This window comes from Hyperolius riggenbachi, chromosome 12 (genome assembly GCF_040937935.1).
Source record: "Hyperolius riggenbachi isolate aHypRig1 chromosome 12, aHypRig1.pri, whole genome shotgun sequence".
NCBI lineage: Eukaryota > Metazoa > Chordata > Amphibia > Anura > Hyperoliidae > Hyperolius > Hyperolius riggenbachi.
The window spans coordinates 178,599,980-178,623,154 of record NC_090657.1 but is presented as its reverse complement, the minus strand read 5'-3'; the positions used below and the strand labels follow the sequence as shown (position 1 = coordinate 178,623,154).

The 23,175-nt window shown below is 45.8% G+C and overlaps 1 protein-coding gene across 1 annotated transcript in view; it reads right to left on the bottom strand.

Annotated features, from left to right (window-relative positions):
- SDCBP2 (syndecan binding protein 2) overlaps nucleotides 1-23,175 on the bottom strand; it is a 48,357-nt gene that overhangs the window by 17,705 nt on the left and 7,477 nt on the right. The window contains exons 2-4 of the mRNA XM_068262058.1: nucleotides 15,010-15,068; nucleotides 13,221-13,317; nucleotides 7,739-7,839 (exon numbers count right to left, since the gene is read on the bottom strand). Of these exons, the coding sequence (XP_068118159.1) occupies nucleotides 7,739-7,839; nucleotides 13,221-13,317; nucleotides 15,010-15,060 (249 nt within the window). The 5' untranslated portion in view covers nucleotides 15,061-15,068. The remainder of the gene's footprint in view (nucleotides 1-7,738; nucleotides 7,840-13,220; nucleotides 13,318-15,009; nucleotides 15,069-23,175) is intronic.

Here is a 23,175-nt window from a genome sequence, read left to right as displayed (position 1 = left end):
GGTAACCATGCAATGCTAAACGTTCCCATTCACTTGAATGGGAGTGTTTAGCCGATGGATCTCGAACGCTTGGCGGTAGACGTCGCCAAGCGTCCGTGTGAACCGGCCCTTAGGCCCCTTTTACACTTAATCAGTTGGTGTGCGTTGGTACGCGTTTTTCGATAGCAGTGCATTGTGACAAAGATTTCAGTTAAAACGCATTAAAGAGAAACTCCAACCTAGAATTGAACTTTATTCCAATCAGTAGCTGATACCCACTTTTACATGAGAAATATAATACTTTTAACAAACAGACCATCAGGGGGCGCTGTATGACTGATTTTGTGCTGAAACCCCTCCCACAAGAAGCTCTGGGACTGCGGTACTTTTGGCAGTTTGTTACAATGTAACAAGGTTCACAGATAGGAAATAGCTGTTTACAGCTGTCTCCAACGGCCAAAACAGCTAGGAGCAGCTACATAACCTGCCCACAGTAACAATGTCACCATGTAATAAATGTCAGAATGTAAATCAGGGAGAGGAAAGATTTTACAATGAGCAAACACTGACTAAATCATTTATACATAATTATGGTAAAAATGAAGCACTTTTTTTTACTATATTATTTTCACTGGAGTTTCTCTTTAACCCTCCTGGCGGTATGAAACATTCCGCCAGGAGGCAGCACAGCAGTTTTTTTTTTTTTTTTAAATCATGTAGCGAGCCCAGGGCTCGCTACATGATAGCCGCTGCTCAGCGGCATCCCCCCGCCCGCTTCGATTGCCTTCGGCGATCTCCGATCAGGAAATCCCGTTCAAAGAACGGGATTTCCTGGAGGGCTTCCCCCGTCGCCATGGCGACGGGGTGGGATGATGTCAGCGACGTCATTGGGAGTCCCGATCCACCCCTCGGCGCTGCCTGGCACTGATTGGCCAGGCAGCTCACGGGGTCTGGGGGGGAGGGGAGGGCGCGCTGCAACGGATAGCAGCGATCGGGAGCGGGGCGGCGGCGATCGGTGTGCTGGCGCAGCTAGCAAAGTGCTAGCTGCGTCCAGCAAAAAAAAAAAATATGTAAATCGGCCCAGCAGGGCCTGAGCGGCACCCTCCGGCGGCTTCCCTCGTGTCACACACGGGGTTACCGCCAAGGAGGTTAAGCGTGAAAGGTGCCATAGAAAAACATGGGCATTACTTTGAAAATCAGTTTTCTTTCCGTTTTAACTGAGAGCAACTGATTAAGTGTAAAAGGGCCCTAAGCAGCATTTTATCAAAAATCTTTATTGGGAAACCTGCACAATCTTACCAAATCTATGTAGAAGGAGGGTAAACTGAGTGAATGTATTTTTAATAGTTTAGTAAGTCCTTGATAGTACATAACATACATTCACTCTGATGGCCCGTTTCCACTTGTGCGGTGGGAATTGCCGCGGAAAAAATTTGCATGTGGATGCAAATTTTGCATGCGGTTGTATGCAAATTTTCATGCGAATTCGCATACGATTTTGCACGGATGACTATGTATGCAAATTTAACCTTGGCAGTGCCTGTGTGCTTTTCTATTGTTTCTATGCGAATTTGCATGAAAATGCGCATACCAAAACCGCATGCGAATTTCCTATTAAATACATTGTATGCGAATCGCATAGCGGTATGTAAATTCTGATGGCGCTGCCGTGCAGATTTTTTTCTGCACAGAAAAACGCTCAGAAATCCTGACAAGTGGAAACAGGCCCATCCACTTGTATTGTCTATGTGAATCTGCATGCAGGAAATGCATGCAGATTCGCTCTAGTGGAAATGGGCCCTGAATCAGCAGGAGGTGTATTTGACTGGCCCGTTACCATATACATACAATGTGCATACAATCTACAATTGGTAGCATCTCATGGCTGCATGGTGACAGACCAAGAGATGGAAACTCTCGATTGTTTACATAATCTACAATACATTGTAATGTGTAGACCTGGCAGTACAGGGGCTTTACACCTAACCATACAGGTGCTGAGATGACTCCATACAAGTGGACCTGAAAACTACTGAGTAAGGCCTCTTTTCCATGGACTGTTGAGCTGTGTGCGCAGCAAGTTGTTGTGAGTTTGAGAGGCATTTCACTGCCTAGCAACTGTCCGTGGAAAAGAGGTCTTAAAAGATAAACTAATGCGCAGACTGGTGGAGTTTATAAACAAATACCTCATCCCGATCAATGAGATGCAAATAATCCTGAGTTGATGCAATATTATGTAAATTTTATAAGCCAATTTATACAGCTTGAAAATGGTCCAATCGAGTCATGAGCCAATGAATAGATGAGATTCTAATTCAGAGTTGATGCATGTTTTATCTTTATTATGCAAATGCATGTAGCTTGGAAATGGACTAATCAAAATGATCAGTTGCAGTTGATTTGTCAGAAGTATAGCTGCAGCAATGTGCATCATCTTGAGAATGTTTAGCATCTGATTGACCAGTTATTGGTTGTTTCCAATATGCCTGATCCTGCGACTGAAGCTCAGTACACATCCAATTTTTATCTGCAGATGACTGGCCAATTGTACCACCGCTATGCAGTATGAGAGCTAACAGTCTGTTCATAGTAATCAGAATCTGTGTGGTAACCCTCATACTACATGGAGGTGGTAAATTGGCCAGTCATCTGCAGATAAAAATTGGATGTGTGCTAAGGACCTTAAGGTCTGGCCCCCACTAGCATCACTTTTCTAAGCAATTGTGAGTTGTAGAGCTCTTGCTAATGCAATGCTATTGCTGATTTTTTTTTTTATTTAAATCACCTCCCTGAAGTGAGATCACACACACAGCATTACATTAGCAAGAATGTTTCACCTCACTAGTGCTGCTAATGAGTTCCAGGCCTCAGAGTACATTCACACATATCCAATTAGGATAAACCAATGTTACCACCTCCATGTAGTATGAGAGCTTCCCTGTGCAATCTGTTTATAATATTCAATATCTGTTGGTGTTCATACGGCATGGAGAACTGGTAAAACTGGCTAACCAATATTGGATGTGTGTATGCACCTTTACTGACTGATCACTAACCTTCCTGTATGTGTGTACAGAAATACACCCCCGTATGTGAGGGTACATGGAGCTTTGCTCTCTGCCCCACGCACAGACTGAACTTAGAACAATGCTCATTTTCACAGGCAATGGGAAAGGTAGCAAAAGATTTTCAATACTCAATTCACAATACAGAGATCAAGAGTGGGCAGGAACTGATGATGTGCAGCTAAACTCCCCTTCCTAAAATATATAGCGAGAGGGAAAAGATGTTTGTTGCGCTGGAATGTCCCTGGTCAATGGTTACATTCCTTATTCAATACAATGCTTCTCTTCCTTCCCATCTCATCAAAAAATCTCATGTTTCCCCACTGAAAGCTGGTCCAGCAATACAAGCGTGTGTGTATGTGTATGTGTGTGTATGTGTGTGTGTGTGTGTGTGTGTGTGTGTGTGTGTGTGTGTGTGTGTGTGTGTGTAGCACGTTCTACAGATATAGCACAAGAGCACCTCAGCCCATCAGCCAATACTCAAATATAAGTGGGCAGCAGAGTATGGTGCTGCACTAGAGGAGACCTGCCCATTACTGTTAGTTGCCTCATAATGTCGCAGCTTACATTGCTGCACAGAGACCTGCTTCGAGCTGTAAGGACCTGCTGTAATGATAAACAGCCATGTTTGTGGGAAGATTGTAGCTCAGGCCACCCTCGGACTCATCTTACACATAAATCACATAAGTACTTCTGAAATAGGACAACGCTGAGCTCTAGCTACCAGTGAATGAGATGGTTCACAGCTAAGGCCTGATGTATGGAGGGGCCTGAGCTCACATACCATTATAGCTGTGCACAAACTACTTCCTATAGTATCAAATGTGTCAGCAAAGGTGACTAGGTTTGGTTACTTTTTATTTACTTGAAAATTGTTAGTATCTCCTGAATACAAAAGTGACAAGACATACCTGGTATAGCATAGTGGTAGTTTCTGTGACTGATGTGCTGCAGGTATGCGTTCTACTTCGTCTGAACTTGTGTAGGAATGTTGTTTATACTGCAAGGTGGTGTGACCATTTCACCATTTAGCTAGCTGTGAAGTGTGTGAAGATGATAAGTATCATGGACGAAGAGATGTGAGTATGACCAGAGCTGGTGGCTCAGGTGGTTGGAGGTCTGACCTGCTATGCTGGAGACCCCAGTTCAATCCCCTGGTTGGTCAAGTGAAGTTTGGAGTGAGAGGAGCCAATATATAATGGTTGGGAGGTAGGTAAAAAAAAAAAAAAAAAAAAAAAAGGGTGTAAAGTTTAAGGCTAAATAGGTGGAGTAGTAATTTAGGATGTTGAGGTGTGCAGTACTAATTTAGGATGTAGGGACCTGGATAGAAAAAGTTGAAATTTTTTGTTAAGTACAACTTTGGAAGGGGGCTGCCCTGAGCAAGACAGCCCCTTCCAAATATTGTCAGATTTATGGACCACCCAGGCAACGGGCAGAGAAGAAGGCCCAAGCCCTTTGGTGTTGTTGACAGTTGTTACAGGCATCCCTCTTATGCCTGGGACTCAGGAGCTGAGGTGGGTTGTCCATGACCACAAGGCCTTCACTCAGAGGGGTTTGGGCTCAGGTTTCTCAGCTCTGCTGTCAGAGTCCACCTAGGATTGAACTCAGGTTTCTCAGCAGTGCTGTCAGAGCACACCCAATGTCAGAACTCAGGTTTCTCAGCTTTGCTGTCAGAGTCCAGGATTGAACTCAGGCTTCTCAGCACAGCTGTCAGAGCACTTAACCTCTCAGCTATCTCCTTCTCCCAAACACTGAACTGCTCGTTCTTATATTTCACATTGACCAAAGCAACAGAAGAAACAAAGAATCACCCAGGCTAGAACCTGCACCTCCAGCACCATTGCTGGGTCATGTCAGAGCCCTTGCCACTGAGCTATCTCCTTCTCCCAAACACAGGCCTGCTTGTTCTTATATTTCACATTGACCAAAGCAACAGAAGAAACAAAGAATCACTCAGGCTAGAACCTGTGCCTCCAGCACAATCACTGGGCCATTTCAGATCCCTTACCACTCAGCTATCTCCTTCTCCCAAACACAGAGCTGCTCGTTCTTATATTTCACATTGACCAAAGCAACAGAAGAAACAAAGAATCACTCAGGCTAGAACCTGTGCCTCCAGCACAATCACTGGGCCATTTCAGAGCCCTTACCACTCAGCTATCTCCTACTCCTGAACATGGAGCTGCTCATTCTTATATTTCACATTGACCAAAGCAACAGAAGAAACAAAGAATCACTCAGGCTAGAACCTGTGCCTCCAGCATTATTGCTGGGTCATTGCAGAGCCCTTACCACTGAGCTATCTCCGTCTCCCAAACACAGAGCTGCTCATTCTTATATTTTACATTGACCAAAGCAACAGAAGAAACAAAGAATCACCCAGGCTAGAACCTGTGCCTCCAGCATCATCACTGGGTCATGTCAGAGCCCTTACCACTCAGCTATCTCCTACTCCTGAACATGGAGCTGCTTGTTCTTATATTTCACATTGACCAAAGCAACACAAGAAACAAAGAACCACCCAGCATAGAACCTGCGCCTCTAGCACAATCTCTGATTCACCCAATGCCTGCCGTTATCCACAAAGCCACACCACAGCTTGTTGAGCTGCCTGATGTATGTCAGTGTCATCATCAATTCCAAACAACACACAAAGAATAAACTTCATCCAGCACCAAGATTCAAACCCACATCCCCCAAAATGCCACATTCATGGCATTTATGCCACTGAGACACAACCCAAAGTCACTTCGGCCAATCTGCATGAATAAAGAAGTGCCATTTCCGGCTGCGCTCACAAATTATCTGGGGATTCAGTAGTAGATTACAGTGTCATTGACACACCATCGCTAACAAGGCGTCACGTGTGTGTGTGTGTGTGTGTGTGTGTGTGTGTGTGTGTGTGTGCGTGCGTGCGTGCGTGCGTGCGTGCGTGCGTGCGTGTGTGATATGCACGTTCCCTGGCAATCCTGCTGTTCCTCTGCCTCTAATACTTTTAGCCAAAGGTCCTAAGAGCAAGCATGCAGATCTGATGTTTCTGACTGAAGTATGACTAAATTAGCTGCATTCTTGTTCCGGGTGTGTGATTCAGACACTACTGCAAATATGCGTGTTTGAGTGGTGTACCAATGCGGGTGTTTGGGTGGTGTGTGGGGTACTGGTGCAGTGTATGTTTGGGGTGTGTGTGGTGTACTGGTGCGGGTGTTTGGGAGGTGTGTGGTGTACTGGTGCGGGTGTTTGGGAGGTGTGCGGTGTATGTTTGGGATGTGTGTGGTGTACTGGTGCGAGTGTTTGGGAGATGTGTGGCGTACTGGTGCGGGTGTTTGGGATGTGTGTGGGGTACTGGTGTGGGTGTTTGGGATGTGTGTGGGGTACTGGTGTGGGTGTTTGGGAGGTGTGCAGTGTACTGGTGTGGGTGTTTGGGAGATGTGCAGTATATGTTTGGGAGGTGTGCGGGGGTACTGGTGCGGGTGTTTGGGAGGTGTGCGGGGTACTGGTGCGGGTATTTGGGAGGTATGCGGTGTATTTTTGGGATGTGTGTGGGGTACTGATGTGGGTGTTTGGGAGGTGTGCGGTGTACTGGTGCGGGTGTTTGGGAGGTGTGCGGTGTACTGGTGCGGGTGTTTGGGAGGTGTGCGGTGTACTGGTGCGGGTGTTTGGGAGGTGTGCAGTGTATTTTTGGGATGTGTGTGGGGTACTGATGTGGGTGTTTGGGAGGTGTGCGGTGTACTGGTGCGGGTGTTTGGGATGTGTGCGGTGTACTGGTGTGGGTGTTTGGGATGTGTGCGGTGTACTGGTGTGGGTGTTTGGGATGTGTGTGGTGTACTGGTGCGGGTGTTTGGGAGGTGTGCAGTGTATGTTTGGGATGTGTGCGGTGTACTGGTGTATGTGTGCGGTGTACTGGTGTGGGTGTTTGGGATGTGTACGGTGTACTGGTGCGGGTGTTTGGGAGGTGTGCGGTGTACTGGTGCGGGTGTTTGGAAGGTGTGCGGTGTACTGGTGCGGGTGTTTGGGAGTATGTGCGGTGTACTGGTGCGGGTGTTTGGGAGGTGTGCGGTGTACTGGTGCGGGTGTTTGGGATGTGTGCGGTGTACTGGTGCGGTTGTTTGGGATGTGTGTGTGGTACTTGTGCGGGTGTTTGGGAGTATGTGCGGTGTACTGGTGCGGGTGTTTGGGAGGTGTGCGGTGTACTGTGTACTGGTGCGGTTGTTTGGGATGTGTGTGGGGTACTGGTGCGGGTGTTGGGGAGTATGTGCGGTGTACTGGTGCGGGTGTTTGGGATGTGTGCGGGGTACAGGTGCAGGTGTTTGGAAGTATGTGCGGTCTACTGGTGCGGGTGTTTGGGAGGTGTGCGGTGTACTGGTGCAGTTGTTTGGGATGTGTGTGGGGTACTGGTGCGGGTGTTTGGGAGTATGTGCGGTGTACTGGTGCGGGCGTTTGGGATGTGTGCGGTGTACTGGTGTGGGTGTTTGGGAGGTGTGCGGTGTACTGGTGCGGTGTATGTTTGGGAGGTGTGCGGTGTACTGGTGCGGGTGTTTGGGAGGTGTGCGGTGTATGTTTGGGATGTGTGTGGTGTACTGGTGTGGGTGTTTGGGAGGAGTGTGGCGTACTGATGAGGGTGTGAAATAATCACAGAACACACAGTGGGGCAGAAACTTTATTGGCTGTATAAAGCAGTGTGTATCTATACTCACATTTCCTCCAGAGGGAACCAGGGACATATTCAGCTGCAGCTCCTCGTCAGTCAGGGAAAGGCCCATGTAATTGGTCAGTTCAGCCAGGTTGGGGTACAAACCTATTTCAGGCAAGCAAGACAGACAAAATGAGGACATCTACACAGGTGGGAGAATATATCAGCCTAGCAGCAGTAATATGAGTCACTCAAACACAAGAATGAGGAATAAACAAACAAACTTCACCTACATCTGGAGTTAGGGAGCTACGGAGGCACCCATCTTTCTACAACTGGCAGTTTCCATTCCAACCTTCTTGCCAGAATACTTTCTGAATCACTCAGTATATAGATCTGGTGTCCCCTGATCTCTATACTTGTCTCAGGGCAGGGCCAAGGAGGCATCAAAACACTATGAACAGATGTGTAGGTAAGCTCTCATAAGATGCATACACACCTTTGAGGGATGTAGCCCAGGGCTGTGGAGTCAGAGTCATTTTGGGTACCTGGAGTCAGTGGTTTCAATAAACTGAGGAGTCGGATGATTGAACCAAATCCAAGCCAAGTCTTTGTAAAAATTAGACTAAGGAGTCGGAGGTTTCATAAACTGAGGAGTCGGATGATTTTTGTACTCCACAGCTCTGATGTCGCCTGTCGGGGATCCGGACCGGATCCCCTTTGGGCGACATCACTGTGCCGGGCTGTTCACACACGTTGTTATGCGGCGACAGAGAGACGACGAGCAGCGTGTGTGTGTCACCGTGCGGTAGGCAGGTGAGCGGTGCAAACATTAGGATCGGTTGGGGATTGGCGTTGCTGGGGGTGAAACTCATGACTTTGGACAGTGGAGATCAGTGGCGATGGGGACGCGCTATTGCCTCCCAAGCTCGGGAGCCACTGGTGTTTAAACTATGGCGCATCAGGCTTAGGCAGCCACAAGTGTGGCGTGGTTTTAACTATCGACTCTGCCAAACCAGTTAAGGCAACAGTTTTGGTAATGAGGGCTGTACAGACATGTTGTTTAGCAGTAGCCAAGCAGCGAGAAAGGATAACAGGCAGCGAATGAGTAAGCACCGGGGACAAAAGAGCACAGTGAGCTGGTTTGGTGTTTAGAGATCCATATATGTTGCTAAATGATGTCAGGGGATGAGATGTATACGTGCTAGATTCTGGGCTGACAACTCAAAGCCATTGTCGACAAGTAATATCTAGTGTGTGTATGACATGAGAAAGTGTTTCAAACTATGCAGCTGATTATTATGTATTTATATAGCAATAACATCTTCTGCAGCACTTTACATAACACATAAGCATGTCACTGACTGTCCTAAGAGGAGCTCACAATCTAATTCTACCATAGTCATAGTCTAATGTCCTACCATATTATTCCTAATATAAATCCTAAATTTTTACGCATTGAACCAGTAACGCGTAAAAATGTATGTGTTAATGTTCCTGCAATAGCAGGAATGCGTAAAAATGTACGCAATGCGGCCTGCCGACCTCCGGGGTCGGCAAGCTGCCAACGGGGGACTGGAGCAGCAGTGAGTGACTACGAGGGCACAGGATGGCTGCATGGGGCTGGTAGAAGCCCCAGGTAAGTGAAACTCATATTTTTATTTTGCTTGGACCTTCCCTTCAAGGCTGTATTATTATTATATATTTATATAGCAGTGACATCTTCTGCAGCACATTACAGAACACATAGTCATGTCACTGACTGTCCTCAGAGGAACTCACACTCTAATCCTACCACATTCATAATGTAATGTCCTACCATGTTATAATTATGTATTTATATAGCGCTGACATCTTCTGCAGTACATTACAGAGTACATAGTCACTGACTGTCCTCAGAGCAGCTCACACTCTAATCTTACCATAGTCATAGTCAAATGTCCTACCATATTATTATTATGTATTTATATAGCACTGCCATCTTCTGCAGCACTTTACAGAGTACACAGTCATGTCACTGACTGTCCTCAGAGAAGCTCACAATCTAATCCTACCATTGTCATAGTCTGATGTCCTACCATATTATTATTATGTATTTATATAGCACTGACATCCTCTGCAGCACATTACAGAGTACATAGTCATGTCACTGACTGTCCTCAGAGGAGCTCACAATCTAATGTAATCTGCAGCTGATCTCAGTGTTGTGTACACACCATGTTCCAATCTCAGTAAGTAACTTGAACTGATATTCTCATAGTAATCAAGTAAAGTCCATACAGACAGTAAACAGAAGGAGGTGCTGTATGTATAGAACTACATGCTTTGCTGTAAACAAGCTGTGTCTAGTTAGGTAACCTTCTACATTCTCAGTATGGGTGGGGAGTGGAATCCTGTCTTCTATAATTGACAAACCAAGATTATTATTCGTTTTCTAACCAGTGTTTGTGCAACCGCCACACCGAAACAACTCTATCTATATGTACAGTTGCTCTTATGTAACACAGCTTTAAACCAAAGTCTACTTTCCTGACTGTAGGTTACATCTGTACATAGATATATTTCAGCGGTTGCTTAGTTTTCACTTCCATACATTTACATATACAAGTTCTGTCATGTAGTCTAAACTCCACTTACCTAATGGAAGAAAGTGGTGACATCACTGAGAATGCAGCCTATCCATTCACTAGAGACCAGTGACATCACTGAGAATGCAGCCTATTCATTCACTAGAGACCAGTGATATCACTGAGAATGCCTATCCATTCACTAGAGACCGGTGACATCACTGAGAATGCAGCCTATCCATTCACTAGACACCAGTGACACAACTGAGAATGCAGCCTATCCATTCACTAGACACCAGTGACACCACTGAAAATGCAGCCTATCCATTCACTTGAGACCAGTGACATCACTGAGAATGCAGCCTATCCATTCACTAGAGACCAGTGACACCACTGAGAATGCAGCCTATCCATTCACTAGAGACCAGTGACATCACTGAGAATGCAGCCTATCCATTCACTAGACACCAGTGACACCACTGAGAATGCAGCCTATCCATTCACTAGAGACCAGTGACATCACTGAGAATGCAGCCTATCCATTCACTAGAGACCAGCGACATCACTGAGAATGCAGCCTATCCATTCACTAGAGACCAGTGACACCACTGAGAATGCAGCCTATCCATTCACTAGAGACCAGTGACATCACTGTGAATGCAGCCTATCCATTCACTGGAGACCAGTGACATCACCGAGGATGCAGCCTATCCATTCACTAGAGACCAGTGACACCACTGAGGATGCAGCCTATCCATTCACAAGAGACCAGTGACATCACTGAGAGTGCAGCCTATCCATTTTCTAGAGACCAGTGATGTCACTGAGGATGCAGCCTATCCATTCACTAGAGACCGGGGACATCACTGAGAATGCAGCCTATCCATTCACTAGAGACCAGTGACATTACTGAGAATGCAGCCTATCCATTCACTAGAGACCAGTGACATCACTGAGAATACAGCCAATCCATTCACTAGAGACCAGTGACATCACTGAGAATGCAGCCTATCTATTCACTAGAGACCAGTGACATCATGAGGAATGCAGCCCATCCATTCACTAGCGACCAGTGACACCACAGAGAATGCTGTATATCCATTCACTAGAGACCAGTGACATCACTGAGAATGCAGCCTATCCATTCACTAGAGACCGGTGACATCACTGAGAATGCAGCCTATCTATTCACTAAAGTCCAGTGACATCATGAGGAATGCAGCCCATCCATTCACTAAAGACCAGTGACATCACTGAGAATGCAGCCTATCTATTCACTAGAGACCAGTGACATCATGAGGAATGCAGCCCATCCATTCACTAGAGACCAGTGACATCACTGAGAATGCAGCCTATCCATTAGCTAGAGACCAGTGACATTACTGAGAATGCAGCCTATCCATTCACTAGAGACCAGTGACATCACTGAGAATGCAGCCTATCTATTCACTAGAGACCAGTGACATCATGAGGAATGCAGCCCATCCATTCACTAGAGACCAGTGACATCACTGAGAATGCAGCCTATCCATTAGCTAGAGACCAGTGACATTACTGAGAATGCAGCCTATCCATTCACTAGAGACCAGTGACATCACTGAGAATGCAGCCTATCCATTCACTAGAGACCAGTGACATCACCGAGAATGCAGCCTATCCATTCACTAGAGACCAGTGACATTACTGAGAATGCAGCCTATCCATTCACTAGAGACCAGAGACATCACTGAGAGTGAAGCCTATCCATTCACTAGACATCAGTGACATCATTGAGAATGCAGCCTATCCATTCACTAGACACCAGTGACATCACTGAGAATGCAGCCTATGCAGTCACTAGAGACTGGTAACATCACTGAGAATGCAGCCTATCCATTCACTACAGACCAGTGACATCACTGAGAATGCAGCCTATCCATTCACTACAGACCAGTGACATCACTGAGAATGCAGCCTATCCATTCACTAGAGACCAGTTTAATCATTATTCATAATTTATCTTTAATTGCTGCACTGTTTCTAGTTTTCTACTTTCACTTCTCTATTTTTTTCTAGTACTGCAGAGAACTCACTGACCTCTCTAGACTCAACCTGACTCCCCCAAATTCACTAGCAGATAAGGGAGAATTAGACAACCCAGGGTGGGTTTCTTTCTGTTTTTTTTTCTCTCCTGTGGAAGAGTTTAGGTCCTTTGGATACACCGATGGTCCTATTTGGTGGTGGTTGTGGGGGGTGTTCAGTCCTAAACATGCATTAGGGTATAACGTGAGCTCCTCTGAGGGATAATCTATGACATGAATTATTCAGTGTGCTCAGTACAGTGCTCTGAAAGGGTGTCAGCACTACATAAGTGTATTATAATGACTGTAGTAATAACTAGGTCGGGTGTGGGCCGACACTAGGAGAGTGTTTTATGAGAACGTTCTTTTTCCTGGTATTAGCACTCTGTTCCCTTCTAACTAGGACACCCTGGAACAGAACACAGAAAGCACATATAACTGTACTCTCACATCACCAACAGAATCCCTCTGGAGGAGGAGCATGTGATCCGCATAATCAGGTGACGGATTTGTGAGGCTCTGGTTTGCTGAGATCACTTCCTGCTTTAGCCACCAAACAGAACAGAAGTGACTGTGATTGTGGCCAGCAAATCACAACCTTAGTAATCTACCACCTGACCATACCGATCCTACGGCTCTCTGTGAGTTATTTCTAGTAGGTAGGGAGTTTTGTGTTTTGTCTAGAGTTCTCCTTTAATAAATGAAAATCTATAGGACTGATAGGAAAAAAAATTGCTATTAGGCTGATTAGCTTCACCTATGAAGCAGAAGTTGGGATTTGCACTTTCCAGCATGAAGTTTGGCTCCTTGGGTGAAACTAATCAGCCTCATTCCGAGACTGACTGCTGTGTAGTGAGAGTTCTCCACCACCAGAGGGAGCAGTTACACTCACAACCATAAAATCAGAGGCTTCACTTACCTGGAGCAGAGGCCTGGGCAGGGGCCTGAGCAGGAGCTGGCATGAGTGCAGGGGGTGCCCTGGAGCTCACTTGCACAGACTGGGACTGGATCTGAGCCTGGAAGAGAAGCACAGCTATGAGCAGGGGCATCACTGGAATAGGGAAGCTTTGTTATCAGATTCTGACCACAAGATAACAAGTCCTGTTCCTCTGTGTGGCTGAATCATCGCCCTGCAGAGTGAATCATCACGCAGGGATCTGTTATTTCACGTGAGATATGAGAGGGGTGAGCTGTTCCTTCACGTGGCACAGAAAGCCACTGACAGAAGAGGAAGTGGAAGGGGGGGTGACATGCAGGTAACATCTCTCCGCTACAACTAATGCCAGGGGAATGAAGAAGCAGCTCCGCCCTGGCAGTGTTATAGGAGTCACCTGCGGTCTTATTATGGTACTTGTGGTGACATCCCTCAGCCTTTACACCCAACCCTCCTAGAGCCGCTTACACTGGGGCTTCTGAGGACAGTACCGCCCCCCCCATGTCCTCAGCACGTGGTGCGCCAACACCAGGCCACACTCATGCTGAGTTCAGGGCATACTTGTGCTTGTCACAGTCAATTCATTACAGGAAACTTTGAGATTAAAGGACCACTATCATTAAAGATTGTAGAGTTTAAAATGCATGTGTGCACATTCTTATAAGACATACACTACTCTCAGATTGAAATGCACTATAAATGTACTATAAATGTATTTTCTACTATGTCCCTGTCCCATACAGCAGACAGTAAAAGTCTGACAGATTTGACAGGTTTTGGATTAGTCCATCTCCTCTTCGGTGCCTTTATTTTCAAAAGCTCCGTCCCACAGCCAACAGATTATACAAATGAGTAGCCAGGCTGACAGACATCTTTGTAGAGATCCTATCTAGAGAGCTTTTGTAAAGAATAAATGGAAATAGAATCCTCCATGAAGAGATGGACTAGTCCAAAACCTGTAAAATCTGTCATTTTTACTGCCTAATGTAAGCGACAGCAACATAGGTGAAAGGTGATTTATAGCTCATATTGCTCTGGGAGCACTTATCATGTGTACACGTATTTTTTTTACTATAAGACTCACTTTTCTTCCCCAATAGTGGGGGAAAAAGTTACTGCATCTTATAGTCCAAATCCTGGGAATTTCTGACTTGTGAACGCCTGCCAATGCCAATCTCCAACTTTCCACAGTGTTGGGGACTCCCTGTACTGTGCCCATACAGAGGAGGACACGGGGACAAACGCATGGGGACACAAAGGGGCATAGAGAAGGGCAAAAGAGGGACACAAACGGGCATAGAAAAGGACATGGAGACACAAGAGCTACAAAGGGGGCACAATCCACAAGATTCCCCTTCACCATGGATGCACCAGGTTTAATATATATTTATTTCCCCCGTTTTTTTGTCCTCTAAACCTAGGAGCGTCTTATGGTCAGGAGTAGTCCGATAAATGCGGTATGTTAGCCACATTTACATAATATTCACATTTTTCTTTACGTTTGAAAATTGGCATGCAAATAATAAAACGCAAGCATGTGGTGGAAACTTAGCCTGAGATATATATAAAGAAACATTATTAGGTATATATATTATGTGTCTAGGAGTACTTGGTCCCAGCCACAACACAGGCATTTTAGGCCGCCTCTGCTGAGAGCCATCTAGTGCATGTACCAGCTCTATAAAGACAGGCATATCACTAATAATGTGCAAAAGCATGAATGTCACCATAGCTATACAGATTATATGCTTTACACTCTATGGGGGGAGCTCACCTGTATGGCTCTGTCCACCTTCATGTCTTCTAGTGATGGGTAGAGGGACATTGTGGAATCTACAACACAAAACAGTTTTGTTTGGTCATAAATGTACTAAACAGTGGATAAAGTGGACCTGTAGTGAAAATAACATAATGAACAACATTTTTTTTTTACAATATTCATTTATAAATTATTTAGTCAGTGTTTTCGCTTTATAAAATCTTTCCTCACCCGATTTATACTTTGAAGTTTATCGTAGGTGGTGAAATCTATACTCCTTCCAGATGATCTCTCTGTAATGTTTGTTTACTGAGAGTTCTGAATCCAGTACAAAACATACCAGAATGGTCTAGGGAGGGCAGCCTAGGGTAAGCATCACTGGGAGGGCGGAGCTACATACAAATATACAGCTACCAGGAAAACTACCATAAAAGTGAGTATCCTGAATAATTTACTGTATTCTACTATATGCCACTACAGGGCCTCTAAGTGGCAGAGGCAGCACTGTTGATTTCACAGAGACTCGCATAGTAAAATAACTAAAAGTGCCATCATTATAACACTGCGACTGGCTGTACACACAGGCAACTGCTACAGGAGTATTTTACTGTTATAAAAATCATATTTCCATCTCAATCTACAGACAGCTAAGCATTTACAAATGCGACGGTGAGCTCAAACTGCTCTTCTTCACCTCCTAGCAACATTATTTGGTGTAGTCTGCTTGGATTACTGTTGCCATGAGACCATCCAGAAACTCCCATCCTGCTGCAGGAGTAGTAAGATGCAGAGAGCAGGATGCCATGTTTTTCAACACCTGCACTAACTGATTAGCAGTAAACGCTGACAGTGCCATCGATCAGTTTCTTTTAGGAACGCTGTAAAATGGTTGTGCGTTATATATGCAAATAAAAGCAAAATATACAGGTTGAAAAAGAAAAATATTTGCCATTAATTGTTGCAATATTTATAGCCAAACTGCAAACAAAGTTTTTCCAAACAAATGTGGATTTACCCTTTAAGGACCCTTTTCCTCTAGCCGCGATCCGCTTGAAGAAGCGGATCGCCCGTGTTTTGCCGATCGCTAGTGCACCTTGATTTACATGTAAATCGCGGTGCACTTTTTCCATTAGCGCGTTTCAATTATTTAGTAATCCCAATCTTAGTGCTACGTGTTTATAGTTGCGATCACATTTCGCTCCCTACGGTTCACTTCGCAATCGCGCCGAGTGGAAAAAGAAGCAAATGCATTTGGGATTGCCCTTGCAAGTGGAAAAGGAGTCTTAAAGAGACTCTGTAACAAAATGTTCAGCCTTATTTCTTCTATCCTATAAGTTCCTATACCTGTTCTAATGTGGTCTGTCTTACTGCAGCCTTTCCTAGTTGCACAGTCGCTGTAATATCTCTGTTATCTAATGTAAACTTCTTTCCTTTGTCAGCTCAGGCAAGAATGTGCTGCTCTGCTTGTGATAGGGAGAAGCTATACACACCCTCTCCACACCTCCTGCAAGCTCTGTATGAGTCACAGACTGAGCTGCTCTGAGCCTATCACAAGTTGGTTAGCAGCCATGTCTTGTTTGTAAACACTGCATAAAAATGGCATCTACAAGCCAGGAGTGCAGCAGGGAGTGGCAGAAACAGCACAGAGGGGCCCAGGAGAACATAATGAAGAGAATAGTATGCTTTTTATTGTAAGACTTTTAGGGTACTGATTCTCTTTAAGGACACCTGAACTGAGAGGGATATGGAGCCCGACATATTTATTTAGGACGCATGGCACTGATGTTAACAAATGGCAACGCAAGTTCACCTGAACATAATGCGACTTTTAATTGTGGTGCGCATGTGCCTTTTGTGAAGCTTGCACCTTTTAATGGCAGTGTGAGATTCTATAGAGGGGCAATCACCATCCAATATTGATCAGCTGTGCACTGTACCTCATGCGACTTTTTGGGGACTTTGGTTTTTTTACTGCTACTGTAACATGATGCATTTGGTGTGGCCCTAAAGGTGCAAGAGCAGTGAAGGTAGCACATTGCTTCACTAACCATCGCTAGTAAAGCAGCCACAATGTACGTCATTTATTGCTATTGCCCCTGAAGAGTCCCTACATGTGGAGTCCATTTATTCACGTGACGTGAGGTCTGTGAGGAAAGTCTACACACGGCTCCTGCCTGCAGTGCAGCGTTCATGTTATGAGTAGAAGCTCCTGGACTGAGTGTGTAGAATGACAGCCCTGCTATCAGCACCGGCCATCCGCCATGTCTGTGGCTGTATATTAACCCCCTCTCTGGCTGTGAGGCAGCGACGCCCTGGAAACGAGGGACAATGGCAGCCCTCCAGCTCTGCCCGTACAAAGCATTGCTCAGGTTTCCGGAAAGCCATGAACACATTCTGCTCGGTGCCCCTGGCAAGGTTCACACACGGAACAAGTTTCTTAAGCAGAGGAATTTCCAGTGTAATCAGTAAACATGGCCGCTGCCTCTGAGTCACAAAATGGCTGACCAGGTCACTGCCTATGACTGCGTGACTCCCTCATGCTTCACAGAGCAGCCTGGAGTCATGGCTGGGTGTGTGGCGATGACATCATTTCTGCCTGACAGGTCAGGAGTATTAGTTCGCTGGTTATAAATAGAATCCGGTCTGTTCTAAGGAGAGGGCGGCATTCATGATTCAGTACAGAAAATCTCCATAAATATTTACTTTCAAACAATGACAGCAGTCACTGACATCCAGCATTGCGTGCAATCACCTCGTTCCGCATCTAGCCGCATGGAGAGCGGATCAATGAGGTGTACATTATGTGAGTTCATGGAAATATATGATGCAAACATGCAGCTTCTCCAGTCCTATCTCTCGCCTACAAAGCACTTTACAGCTGCTTCTTATTTAAATAACCTTAATTCCAGAGATCATCCTACACGCAATCTCTACTCTACTAACAATGCTCTCCTTTCTTCCTCTCTGCTCACCTCTTCTCACTCTAGCTTACAAGACTTCTCACAATCCTCTCCCCTCCTCTGGAACTCCCTGCCTCAACACATCCGCCACTCACCCACACTTATTCTTTTTTAGGCACAACCTAACACCTCACCTCTTCAGGCAAGCATACGCTCTCACTTAGAACACTCTGGCCACTGACCACCATTTTACCATCTCAAACATAGCTTCCCTTCCCCTATTGTCCTATCCTTTAAACAGAGGTGCCCAGCTTATGCGCTACTTCAAAAACTATGAATTGAAAGGAAGACTCTACCTACAGATGTGAGCAACAACTGCAGCACATGCACAGCAGCAGTCCATCAATGATTACCACAAGCCACAGCTGCAGCACATGCACAGCGGCAATCCATCAGTGATTACCACAAGCCACAACTGCAGCTCAAGCACAGCGGCAGCACATCAGTGGCTACCACAAACCACAACTGCAGCACATGCACAGCGGCAATCCATCAGTGATTACCACAAGCCACAACTGCAGCTCAAGCACAGCGGCAGCACATCAGTGATTACCACAAGCCACAACTGCAGCTCAAGCACAGCGGCAGCACATCAGTGGCTACCACAAACCACAACTGCAGCACATGCACAGCGGCAGGCCAGCAGTTTATCAGTGATTACCACAAGCCGCCAGTCACTTAAAAACATATCCTAGAGTCCTCCACAGCAAGCCAAATAGAACTGTGCTTGGCCAAATGGTCACAATATCAAGCTTAGTGTCCGGCAAAATTGTAATCAGCAGTAACGCATAATGCTTTTAAATGTATGGCTCCCCACCTAGCAACATCATCATCATCCTCTATGCCGATTGTGATCAGCCAAGCTGGTTGCAATTGGGAAAGTCATGGAGAATTCTCTAAGTGATCATCTCCGATCTCTGGACATTGCTCTGTGCCTGAGCACAGCAGACTATCAGACAAGATGGTCCCATGCTGAGGGGAATTGGTATCTAGCTGCAGTGATTATCCAGTGACGGAAGCCACGATTGTCAAGCAGCCTTTTTTTGTCACTAGGCAGGACTCAAGTTATGAGGGTGTTTAATAGTGTTTTCAAACAAGAAACACTTGTGCCTGCCACCCACCTCGGCACCGCACATCCTGCCTGTGACACGTAAGCAATGCTCCTCCACCTTGTGCCTGCCACCCACCTCGGCACCGCACATCCTGCCTGCCTGTGACATGTAAGCAATGCTCCTCCACCTTGTGCCTGCCACCCACCTCGGCACCGCACATCCTGCCTGCCTGTGACATGTAAGCAATGCTCCTCCACCTTGTGCCTGCCACCCACCTCCGCACCGCACATCCTGCCTGCCTGTGACACGTAAGCAATGCTCCTCCACCTTGTGCCTGCCACCCACCTCGGCACCGCACATCCTGCCTGCCTGTGACATGTAAGCAATGCTCCTCCACCTTGTGCCTGCCACCCACCTCCGCACCGCACATCCTGCCTGCCTGTGACACGTAAGCAATGCTCCTCCACCTTGTGCCTGCCACCCACCTCCGCACCGCACATCCTGCCTGCCTGTGACACGTAAGCAATGCCTGGTATCACATCCACGCCACGTTGATTGATTCTGTCAATTTTTGGATGTCTGTATATGAACACTTTTTGAATAGCCACACTGTGCCTGCCACCCACCTCGGCACCGCACATCCTGCCTGCCTGTGACACGTAAGCAATGCTCCTCCACCTTGTGCCTGCCACCCACCTCTGCACCGCACATCCTGCCTGCCTGTGACACGTAAGCAATGCTCCTCCACCTTGTGCCTGCCACCCACCTCGGCACCGCACATCCTGCCTGCCTGTGACACGTAAGCAATGCCTGGTATCATATCCACGCCACGTTGATTGATTCTGTCAATTTTTGGATGTCTGTATATGAACACTTTTTGAATAGCCACACTGTGCCTGCCACCCACCTCGGCACCGCACATCCTGCCTGCCTGTGACACGTAAGCAATGCTCCTCCACCTTGTGCCTGCCACCCACCTCTGCACCGCACATCCTGCCTGCCTGTGACACGTAAGCAATGCTCCTCCACCTTGTGCCTGCCACCCACCTCTGCACCGCACATCCTGCCTGCCTGTGACACGTAAGCAATGCTCCTCCACCTTGTGCCTGCCACCCACCTCTGCACCGCACATCCTGCCTGCCTGTGACACGTAAGCAATGCTCCTCCACCTTGTGCCTGCCACCCACCTCTGCAAGGCACATCCTGCCTGCCTGTGACACGTAAGCAATGCCTGGTATCACACCCACGCCACGTTGATTGATTCTATATCAATTTTTGGATGTCTGTATATGAACACTTTTTGAATAGCCACACTGCAAGTAAAATTTGAGACGGAAGGTGCACACCTACTGTTGTTTCTGGTTTGAAGTTACTAATGATGTTTTCATGTGCATTTGAACAGAGCACACGTCTCTGTGACTATTCCTATTACAGACTGTATGCTGTAGGAAGGTGGAATTTTTTGTTGCCTGTGATTTGTTCTTTAGCTCACTGACTCATTTTATGGGAAGTACCACACAACACTTTTTCTTTGTGGTGATGTTTAATAGTGTTGCCACTAGGCAGGACTTAGTTATGAGGGTGTTTAATTGGTGCAGTGGGAGGCTGAGCAGATGTGGTCACTATTGTGCAGTGCTGGAGCTTGAATTCGGCAATGCGTGTTTCAGAACCCAAACGCATACATTCAGCACTGAACAGCAGGAAGGGCTGCGTTGGAAGGAGGAAGTATCAGAGTGAGGGCTGGTGCACACCACAAGAGCTTTTTATATGCTTTCGAATGCAATACTATGGGGGATTTTTACAAAATCACATTGCTCCAGTGTGCACACACTCATAGGATAACATTAGCAGGAGCTTTTAAAATCAAAAGGAGCTCAGAAAAGCTCTTCTGGTGTGTACCAGCCCTTAGGGCACAGCTACACTATAGTGCTTTCTGAGCGCTTTTTAAAAATCGCTCCTATTCACTTTCATTAAAATCACGGTAAAAATCGCCACAATTTTTAGGAACGTGAAAGGGAGCGATTTTTAATAAGCACTCAGAAAGCTTTAATCAATCACAGAGTGCTCAGAAAAGTGCTTATAGTGTGGCTGAGCCCTTAAAGAGGAACCTTAACCCATCCCAATCAGTAATTAATGCCCCCTTTCCCCATGAGAAATCTTTACCTTTTCTCGAATAGACCATCAAGTGGGTCTGTATGGCTGATATTGTGGTGAAACCCCTCCCACAGTGTGATGTCATGACCATGGTCCTGACAGTTTGCTGTCTGTGAACCTCGTTGCATTGTGGGGAATAATGGCTTTTTCCAACTGCCAAGCAAGCAGCATCTCCCTTTGTGCATAGAGCTCTCAGTAACAAACATTCTGTACACATCACCTGGCAGGACTAAAGCTGTCACCCCCAGTGATACATTTCAGAATGTGAATCAGGGCAAACACTGACTAAATCATCTATAAACGAATATTGTAAACAATAAGCAATTTTATTCATTATGTTATCTTCACTACAGTTCCTCTTTAACTGAAATGCACCCTTTCCTGCTGTTCAGTGCTGATTCACAGACTGCCGCATTCAAACCCCAACAGTGCTAACAGGTTGCAGCACGTGTCACGGCCGTACCCAACTAGACAATTACTCATACATGTTAAATTCGCTTACAACCTATTTAAAAAAACAACAACATCAAACATGAAGGTCCTTTTGATCAATGTTAGATTTTCTTGTTGATCTGATGTTAACTGAGAAAGTTATTGTTTTTTCAAATCAATGTGAGTGTGTGTGCTGGGAGCGGTGCATGATCAATGATCCCATACCTATATATAGCTCTGGTCAGATGAGACCAAAATGGAATTTTTTTTCAAAGTTTTGTTTTCTCAATAGGAAGAGGGTCATGTGACACATCAAACTTATTGGGAATTTCACAAGAAAAACAATGGTGTGCTTGGTTTAAACATAACTTTATTCTTTCATGAGTTATTTACAAGTTTCTGATCACTTATAAAATGTGTTCAATGTGCTGCCCATTGTGTTGGATTGTCAATGCAACCCTCTTCTCCCACTCTTCACACACTGATAGCAACACTGCAGGAGAAATGCTAGCACAGGCTTCCAATATCCATAGTTTCAGGTGCTGCACATCTCGTATATTCACAGCATAGACAATTGCCTTCAGATGACCCCAAAGATAAAAGTCAAACGGGGTCAGATCGGGAGACATTGGGGGCCATTCAACTGGCCCACGATAAACAATCCACTTTCCAGGAAACTGTTCATCTAGGAATGCTCGGATGGCACGTTCTCTGAATTTTTCCAGCAAGATGGTGCACCACCACATTATGGGTGTCAGGTCCGAGCATTCCTAGATAAACAGTTTCCTGGAAAGTCGATTGGTCGTCGTGGGCCAGTTGAATGGCCCCACGGTCTCCTGATCTGACCCCCTTCAACTTTTATATTGGGGGTCATCTGAAGACAATTGTCTATGCTGTGAATATACGAGATGTGCAGCACCTGAAACTACGGATATTGGAAGCCTGTGCTAGCATTTCTCCTGCGGTGTTGCTATCAGTGTGTGAAGAGTGGGTGAAGAGGGTTGCATTGACAATCCAACACAATGGGCAGCACATTGAACACATTTTATAAGTGGTAAATTGATTCTTTCAAATCAGCAAATCGATCGATTTTCAATCAATTCCGATCGATTTGATCTATCTGACAGGATGTCAAATCTAGCTGGCAGCAGATCGATGGCCCATAGAGTTGCATTTGATCTAATGGTGCAATAATGCATTTACATCGATTTTCAATAGATTTAATTCTGAAATCTATTGGAAATCTGTTCCTAGTGTGTGGCACACATCAGAAAGATTCCTGTCAAATTCGACTTGACAGGCATCTGCCAGAAATCTATCTGAAGGCCGAATCGGCTGCAAATCTAGAAGTGTATCGCCACCTTAAGATTCTCTACTGGAGCCAGATGTGAAATCTACTAATCTCTCATCTCATGGAAATCAGTTCAAGATGGGTATAGACTGGATGATGGTAACATTAGCTATACTCATTGCCTGAAATGTGACTGCCCACACCTACGCTTCATATATGATCCTGGCCAAAAACAAAGGCTTCTGGTGACAAATTGTCACATTCCTACAGGACTAGATTGGGTTGCCCAGTT